This window comes from Gracilinanus agilis, unplaced genomic scaffold (assembly GCF_016433145.1).
Source record: "Gracilinanus agilis isolate LMUSP501 unplaced genomic scaffold, AgileGrace unplaced_scaffold31811, whole genome shotgun sequence".
Lineage (NCBI taxonomy): Eukaryota > Metazoa > Chordata > Mammalia > Didelphimorphia > Didelphidae > Gracilinanus > Gracilinanus agilis.
The window spans coordinates 1,392-9,710 of NW_025364481.1; the positions used below are offsets into that span (position 1 = coordinate 1,392).

The following is an 8,319-nucleotide window of genomic DNA, read 5'->3' on the forward strand; positions in this document are numbered from 1 at the left end:
GGATGGAGGGAGTGAAACCGGAAGCAGTTTAGTGACAATGGAGAAACAGAAGGGATCAAGGGACCTTAGTTACTGTTGTGGTCAAAAAGCAAGGTTTCAGGGAAGCTGGAGTGAAGGTGGTTTCTGCCAGGCCCTTTGCCCTTATGGAGCAGTGCTCCTTTACCCCCAAGCCAGGCCCAGCCTCCCTTAATAATACTTACTCCCCCTCCTGGAGGGGGTGGGGCTGCTTTATGTGCACAATCCTTCAGTTGTCACTAGCTCCCTAGATAGGGCCCTGTTGTAGAGATACCCCAGGTTCTTTCCACCGGAAGTTGTGACTAGAGGAACTGCGTGGGTGGTGACGGGTAGCTGATAAGGGGCCCCTGGCTTCTGATGCATCGAAATGAAAGTGAAGCTCAGGTCTCAGTCAGAAGTCAGCCAGCCTGAGAATGCTCCTGTTACTGGCACTGCTGGGGGCAGCCATGGCCTTGCGCACCCTCCCTCCCCAAGGAAGCCTGGACACTGTGGCTGGTGGGGAGGGCTAGGACCTGGGGAAGTGAGGGGCAGGGAGGGGATGGCTGGGAAATGGGAAGAGAAGAGAAGGATCAGAGCCAGGGACCTCAGCCCGACCAATGGGCCCAGAACTTTAGGAGGGAGAGAGGTGGGGACAGGATGGGCTAGGAGGAGCCCCTTTCCTCAGGCAACCTTGTACTCTTGATGGTTATTTGTGTCTCTCCTCTTTGATTCCAACCTAGATTTCTTTCTGGCTTCTTCGACCCCTGCTCCCCTCCCAAAGGTACAGTGCTGGGTCTTCAATGTTGAATTTATGAATTGCACCTGGGACAATAGCCCTGGACCCCAGTCTACCAACCTGACCCTCTACTACTGGTATGAAAGAGGACTGGGAAAAGAGGGAGGGGGGCAGTGAAAAGAGGATCTAGGGAGCACCGGGGGACACTGAGACCGTCGTGGGACGGGCCTGGAGAGACTGGTGGCTAGCCTCCCAGTTTGCCCCTAGGAGAAGTCCAGTTCAGGTTACAGGAACCCTAGCCAGGTGGACACTGGAGTGCTTCGCCTTGACCCTCGGTCCCCCTCCCCCCCCTTCCCTCAGGTATAGGGATCCACCCAAGGAATGTGGCCGGTACATATTTACTGGGACCATCACTTCGGGCTGTTGGTTTGGCAGTGACGATATCGATATTTACAAAAACTTCAATCTGGATCTCTGGGCTCCTGGGGAAGCTGGTAGACATTCCAAGCAGGAAATAAAGCTCCAGGATCAGGGTACTAGGGAGGGGAGAGGGTGTTTGGGAGTAGCCTTGGGAGATGGGCAGGCTTGCTCTCGCCCCAGAATGTTCTAGGAGCCAGTGGGGGAGGGGGAGAGAGGGCTGCCCTGGAGATCAGGGCCAAGCTTAGGGAGAGACAAGGCCATCCGAGGGATGGGAGGGTAATCTGATCCCACCCACATGCCCTTCCTCCAGTGATCCCTTGGGCTCCTGACAACTTGACAGTCTACAATGTGAGTGACTCACAGCTAGAGCTCAGCTGGACCAACAGTTACAAGGCCATGTGTCTGGAACACCTGGTACAATATAAGAGTGACATTGACTCCGGCTGGACAGTGAGTGGGCCGGGGCTGGGGGGTGGGGGGCGAGGTGGCAGGAAGGTTGGAAACCAGGCCCAAAGAGAGTGGGCATTGAGCCTGTTCTCCAACCACCCTCACCTTCCCCTGGCCTCCACTTCTCCTTTCACCTAAGTACCCTCGGCCCCTTTTACTATCCAAATGTGGGAGGGAGGGAAGGAAGGAACCTATGAAAGGTCAGGGTTTTAGGTCAGGAGACTAGCCTGGGAGCAATCCACGTGGGCTGTAACGGTGGAGCGGGAGGGAGGAAGGAAAAGAAAGCCGCATGGACCTGAGCTCTCCCAAGGGAGAGGGTGCTAGCTTTGTAGTCGGAGGACCTGGGTTCGAATCCTCATTCTGTCAGATTTGGGCAGGTTGCTTCCCTTCTCTGGAGCTTGGTTTCCTCCTCAGTAAAATGAAGGGGTTGGGCTGGCCAGCCTCTGAGGCTCTTGGCAGCTCTCACTCAGGTTCTCTCTTACAGAGAGGAGTTAAGGAAGGGGCTGGTCACTAGGGGGCATCCTCCCCTTGACACTCCTCTCCTTTTCACCTACATCTTTCTTAGGAGCAGACTGTACAACAGAGGCAGCAGTTTGTCTTGCCCAGCGTGGATGGGCACAAACTTTATACATTCCGAGTCCGAAGCCGCTTCAGCCCTTACTGTGGCAATGCCCAGCAGTGGAGTCAATGGAGCCATGTGGTTCAGTGGGGGGGCAGAAGGCCACGGGGTAAAGCTCAAGTCCCTCAGCCCCATCTTCTTCCCTCTCCCAATTTGGCCAGCCTTCCTTCAGCTGAGTAACAGTATGGGGGTGAGGTTGGCCAAGGGTGGGGCGGGAGGGAATGCTCTGGGCCCCTGACGGGGGTGGTTCCATGAGGCTCCTTCCTTTGGTGCTCTAGAGCAGCCCCCGCTGCCCCTGCTGGAGACCGTGCTCATCCCTCTTGGCCTTCTCACTGGGTTCATTATCCTCATCACCATGCTCACTCGGCTGGAGCGGTGAGACTCAGGGATGGGGGAGGGCCCAACTGGAAATGGGTCCCCAGCAGCTAAGCCAACTCTCCCAGAGGGAGGGGGGATGGCTCTCACAGAATGCCAACTGGGTTCATCACCAGTGGGGCCTCTGGAAGCTGGGCCCTGATACTGCCTAATCTGTCCTCCCAGGGTATGGGTCATCCTGATGCCCCGAATACCCAACCTCAAGAGCCTGGATGACCTGGTTACCACGTACCAGGGAAACTTCTCGGTGAGAACACACACACACACACACACACACACACACACACACACACACACAGACCTCTGAGCATAGAGAGCCCGACTGTTCGTGTGGTGAGGGTGACCACACTAGCTGGCAGGATGTGGCCCAGTGACTGGGGGTGGGGGTGGGGGCTGGGGTGTACGTAGAATTTAGAAGCACTCCCTGGTGGACAGAAGGCCACTGAATCGGGGACGAAAGCCTGGAGTAACCACGAGGATTCCTCCCCTCCTTTCCCTTCCCCTCCCCTGGCCTGTGGGAACCACCTTCCTTTCTCCTCCCCTCCTGCCCCCATTCCACAAACTGACCTCTGACGTTGGGCGGCTATCTGTTCTTAGACATGGAGTGGTGTGTCCAAGGGACTGGCTGAGAGTCTGCAGCCAGACTACAGTGAGAGGCTGTGTCACGTCAGTGAACTCCCCCCCAAGACTGGGGCCCAAGCAGAGGGATCCGAGGTCTCCCCCTGCAGCCAGCACAGCCCTTACTGGGCCCCTCCACCAAGCTACAGCCTGGACCCGGAGCCCTGAGGCTGGACTCGCACACCCTGCCAACCGATAGCCAAGCCCTGGCCTCCCAAGGATGCTTTGCCAGTCCCACAGCCCTCTTCTCCTTCTGGGTACCCCCACCTCTGTACCTGCCCACCCTGGCTGGCCTGAATCCTTTCTTTGTCCTCCCCTCCAGCCCTGGCCCTTCCTTGGCTCTGGACTCTCCCTCCCTCCTCCCTACTATTCCTGGATCAATGGGAAAAAAAAAAAGAATAAAGTTTCGGTTCATGAGAAACGGGGATGTTTGTGGTGTCTGAGGGAGGAGGGGATTGCTTGGGGTGGCCGGGGCGGAACACGTGCCAGGCCTAGGCTGTGGGACAAGTTGGGCTTCCAGATAGCCAAGGCCGATGGGGCTTGTCTAAAGGTGGGCGAGCTGGACCCTTTCCAGCCCCGCCCGGCTGCTCATCATCATCCTTTGCCTGAGCTCATAATCATTCAGTTGCAGTATTAGGCCCCACCCCTGATCCCGCCTTCACTAAACCAGCCCACATCTCACTCTGAACAGTCTCATGGGATCCATCTGCCGTTCGTACCCCCTCCGTTCCTGTCCCCGTCCCAGTGTCCGTCAGCCCCTGAGTCCTTTATGGCTCTTCAGCATGTTCATTTGCATCAGGCATGGAGGTGAGGGCTAGACCTGCAGGGAGCTACAGGCCCTGCTATCTGCTCCTTTGGCCAGCCGGGCCTATCCTAGATAAGGAAGGGGGAGAGGGCCACGCCAGGCCGAGCTCCAGGGTCTAGCCAGTGAAGGGAATTGGTGGCGGCTTAGTCCCCACCCCAGCAGCCCCTCGCCCGGGCTCGGACACCTCCACAGCCCTCTTTGTCTTCCAGATAACCAGCAATTCCTAGCCAACACCAACTGCTCCGTCCTGCTACTGTTGCATTATGTTCGAAACAAAGTGGGGCTGCGTGATTCAGGTGAGGAGCAGAGAACCGAAGGCCCATGGAGACCCCGGGGGGAGCCGCCCCTGCCCTGGGACCTCTGCTCCTTCCTTCTCCCTCTGGTTTCCCCACAGAAGTCATTGACCTCTGTGATGAATCTGGGACTCTGAAGCTACTGTTCCTAGTGAAGTTCCCTGGGGAACCTGCCACCAAGTTCCTCCAACCCAGAAACATTTACTATATCTGCAAAGTGGAACGTGGGCCACCAGGTAGGAACTTGGCAGCACCCCGAGCTGGATTCGAACCCCGCCCCCCCCCCCAGTCTGTCATCTTCCCACTGGCCATCCCCCTGGGCCCAAGATAGGGCATCTCCTGGTATCAGGAGTCAGAAGATAGAGGCTCCCGTCTGATCTGGGCCATTTTCTAGTGGTGTGACCTTAGTCGAGTCTTGTCACTCTCCTGTTCTCCTCTGTTCTTGCTCTGTAAAATGAGGTGTTTGGACTTGATGACCTTCAATCTCCCTTCTAGCTCAAGAGAGGGCAGGTCCCTCCCTCTGTCCTCCACTCCAGGCCCTATCTGGAGGAGGGAAGTCTCAGGACCAAGAGAAAAGGGGGCAGGTGGGGTTTCCAAATGGGGTCTGAAAGGCTTAGAACTGGGCCAGGGTGGGGCCTCAAGCCGGGGGCAGCTCAAGGCTCTGTTTGCAGGATCTCGAAATGAAAATGCCTACAGAGCTTTTGTGCCCCTTCTGAAGGAACCTGAGCAAGACTTGTTGGGTATGGAGCATGATGGGGCTGAGTCGGGAGGGCATGGAGGACGAGGTGGGGGGGCCCACAACCATTTCCTAAGGGCCAGGCCCTGGGGTGGGGGTGAGGAGTACCTGGGTGTCAGTGACAGTTCCTGCCCTCCAGGAACTTCATGGAAGGGAGGGGAGGGGAGAGCCCCCAGACTCACATAACTAAACCACATTAGGCTGTGCTAAGTGCCTTTAAGGCTGGAGCGAGAGGTTGGAGAGGGAGGTAATGGGCCAAAGCAGGCATCTCTCAGTGGGTCATGCCCTGCGCCCCCCTCGCTCCCTGATGAACCTCATCATCGCCACCTTTGTCTCCATCTCCGTCACCTTGCTTTCCTGTTCCCGTTGCTATGGGCAAGGCTCCTGATGATCGATTGCTGGATCACTCCCTAGCCGACATGGGAGCCCTGCTCAGGCCACATGGGCCTCTGCCTCCATGACAGAGGGCACAGGCCGGGTGAGACTAGGTGGGGTCTCGGGGGGGTTTAACAACCATCAGGCCGATAGGGCACTTCCTCAATGACCGAGGGGCTCAAGCTTCATTTTCTGGGCTCCAGATGCCCTTAAATCCCAATGTGACTATCTGGAAAAGAGTCGAATAAAGATGCTTCGCGGCCAAGACAACAAGAAAATCGCACCTATAGACTCCTACATGACCATCCCGGTGAGACACCGTTGGCCCTGCCTGGCCATCCACAGCCCTAGCTGCATTCTTAGCCCCGGCCCCAGCCCCCTGCTGCCCCCTGCTGCCCCCTGCTCCCTGCTCTGGTCCCGTCCTCTCTCTAGGCCTACGAGGCCATCTGCCCAATAACGGTTCCCCCCTCCCCATCTAGTCCAAAACTACAGGACGAATGGGAACAACAGGGACATTGGAAGAAGAGGTAGCCAGTCGCAGGGGATTTGCTGCAGCTCCCAAGACTAAACCTGAACTGGCCAGCAAGAAAGATAAACACCGCTAAGTCAAGAAATAAACTGGCTAAGTAGCAGCACTACCCCATTGGCAGGCCTCCCTCTGTGGCTCAATCCGGGCTGTGGAACAAGGCCTGGGGGCTGGCGGTAGACTGCAGGCTCCATAGGGTCTCTACTGGGGGTGGGGGGCAGGGGGCACCAGAGCTGGCTAGTGAGTGAGCCCAGGGCGGGGAGACCACATTTATAGCAGGTCTGAGATCAGTTCCCAGAACCACCCACTAAGAAGGACCAATGGCAATGGACATCCAAAAAGACCAGGATGGGCAAGGAACCTGCCACAACACGGAAAGACCCACCCGGGCATGCGTATCCTGGGGATGGACAAGGGCCGTGATCACAATCACTGAATTTCATATTTGAAGAGAGCCGGGGCCACTGGTAGAGGGCAAGAGGGCAAGAGGGACCAAATGAAAGTGGGCCAACAAGATCAGTGGCCTCCCCTGTCCTGTGAAGCCTTCAGGGCTGAATTCTAGCCTCAGGTTGGAGCTGAATTGGTGGGCTGCCAAGGCTCTTTCCAACTTGAGCTGGAGTGGGCAGAGTTGGCTATTGGAACAGAGTAGTTACAGGGGAAGAGAGGGCCAGCCTCAGTGAGCATAAAAGGAGACGGATGGTGGGCCAATGGTGAGGGTAAGGCCCTAGCACATGCCCCACTGACACTTAGCACCACCTCCGGCCAGCCCTGCCACACTGCAGCCATTCCAGCCCGGGTTCCCCAGGAGGGCAGCACAGCAGAAGGCAGGCCCAGTCCCAGGTATTTGCCTATTTATTTATTTCTTTATGTTTCCATTTATTTATTTATTTATTTATGTCTCCATTTATTTAATTTAATCATTTGACACACTTTCTCACTTGGATCTAGTACATACATACATTGACACAATCTGGGCAGGACCCAGGACACGATGGGAACCCACAGCAGGGAGGGGCAGGGGACTGTGCTGAGGGAGCTGGGGGAGGAGCTAGCCAAGGCTCTGAGGAGGGAGGTCTGTAGACACCCACCCAAGTCGTCCCCCAGCCCTGGTGGTGTTGGTGGTGTTGGTGGTGTTGGTGGTGGTGGCGGCGGTGGCGGTGGCGGTGGTGGGGTGGTAGTGGTGGCATTGGTGGGAGCAGGAGCAGCAGCAGCAGCAACAACAGCAACGGCAGCAGGTGGCAGCGGTGGCAGCAGCGGCGGCGGCAGTGGTGGCGGCAGCGGCGGTGGCGGCACTGAATTCAGTGCCCAGGCAGGAGCTCCGAGGGCTAAAGACTGGCCCTGGACTCGGGGCGCTTGAGCTCCTTCCTTCTCCAAACAAATGGGGGATCCTTCCCGAAGCCACCACAGGCCCCCCCCCCAGCCCCTGGCCTTCGTGGGACTGGCCTCTCCCTGGGGAGGCCAGGCTGTTCCGTCTTTCTGCAGTTCCTCTCCCCCTTTCCCCTGGGGCTTGCCAGGGACTGAGCCTCCTTCCCTAGCATCTGGATGTGTCTGTCTGTCTGTCTGTCTGTCTGTCTGCCGTCTGTAGTGTTTGCCTTGTGTCACGATTATAAAGCCTTCCCAAAGAAAAGCAATCCCCCCCCAAACCCTAGCACCTTGCCTCTCTGTTAAAATCTCTATACTTGTGTTTATATATCGTAAAAAGTTTATAAAAAGCTTTTAGGTTATCTGCAGCTTTCCAAAGGCTTGCCTTGGCCTGGCTGGCTGCTCCAGGGCTCAGGCTTGGGCCCTCCTCTGTCCCTGCCCCCACCCACCCCCAGTTTGGGGATCACTGCATAAAAAAAGCCCAGGCCCTGGCGGGCTGTGGCCTACCTACTGAGTGAGAGAAGGAACGAGCTTAGCCTAGCCTGCTTGGCCTGACCCAGCCCAACCCAGCCCAGCCCAGCCCAGCCCAGCCCAACCCAGCCCAGCCCAGCCCAGCCCAGCCCAGCCCAGCCCTCCTGGCCTGGCCCGGCCTGCCCGGATAAAGCTCTCTACAAAAGGTCCTGCTCCCAAAGGCAGGGGTAAGGCCACTAGCGGCTTCACATTCCCAGGAGCACTGCCTGCCCCGGCAGCAGCCCCAAAGCCTTTGGGGGGAGTGTGTGTGTATATGCGTGGTGAGTGTGTGTGTGGCAGCGCCCATGCGACGCTCTTATGGGGGGGCAGGGGGAAGGGAACAGAGGCAGAGGGTGGCTCCTGGGAGGGGGGAGGGGGGGCCTTAGCCCCTGTTGGCACAGTGAGAATAAACCCCCTCCCTCCCACCCCTCAGATACCCCCTTGAAAGCAGTTGGACATTTATAAGTCCCCCATGCCCAGACCTGAGGGGCTCTGGTCCCGGG

At 57.5% G+C, this 8,319-nt stretch overlaps 2 protein-coding genes across 2 annotated transcripts; both read left to right on the forward strand.

Annotated features, from left to right (window-relative positions):
* The first annotated feature begins 407 nt into the window (after positions 1-407).
* On the forward strand, positions 408-3,621 carry IL2RG (interleukin 2 receptor subunit gamma). Its single transcript, XM_044683696.1, has 8 exons — positions 408-510; positions 735-867; positions 1,091-1,263; positions 1,461-1,600; positions 2,163-2,325; positions 2,495-2,591; positions 2,757-2,838; positions 3,189-3,621. Exons 1-8 carry the CDS (start codon positions 429-431, stop codon positions 3,375-3,377), a joined length of 1,059 nt encoding a protein of 352 aa, XP_044539631.1. The 5' UTR covers positions 408-428; the 3' UTR covers positions 3,378-3,621.
* A 370-nt stretch (positions 3,622-3,991) lies between these two features.
* CUNHXorf65 (chromosome unknown CXorf65 homolog) lies at positions 3,992-6,023 on the forward strand. Its single transcript, XM_044683695.1, has 6 exons — positions 3,992-4,016; positions 4,224-4,310; positions 4,409-4,543; positions 4,979-5,047; positions 5,622-5,728; positions 5,898-6,023. The coding sequence occupies exons 1-6, from the start codon at positions 3,992-3,994 to the stop codon at positions 6,021-6,023; spliced, it is 549 nt and encodes a 182-aa protein (XP_044539630.1).
* The last annotated feature ends 2,296 nt before the right edge of the window (positions 6,024-8,319 follow it).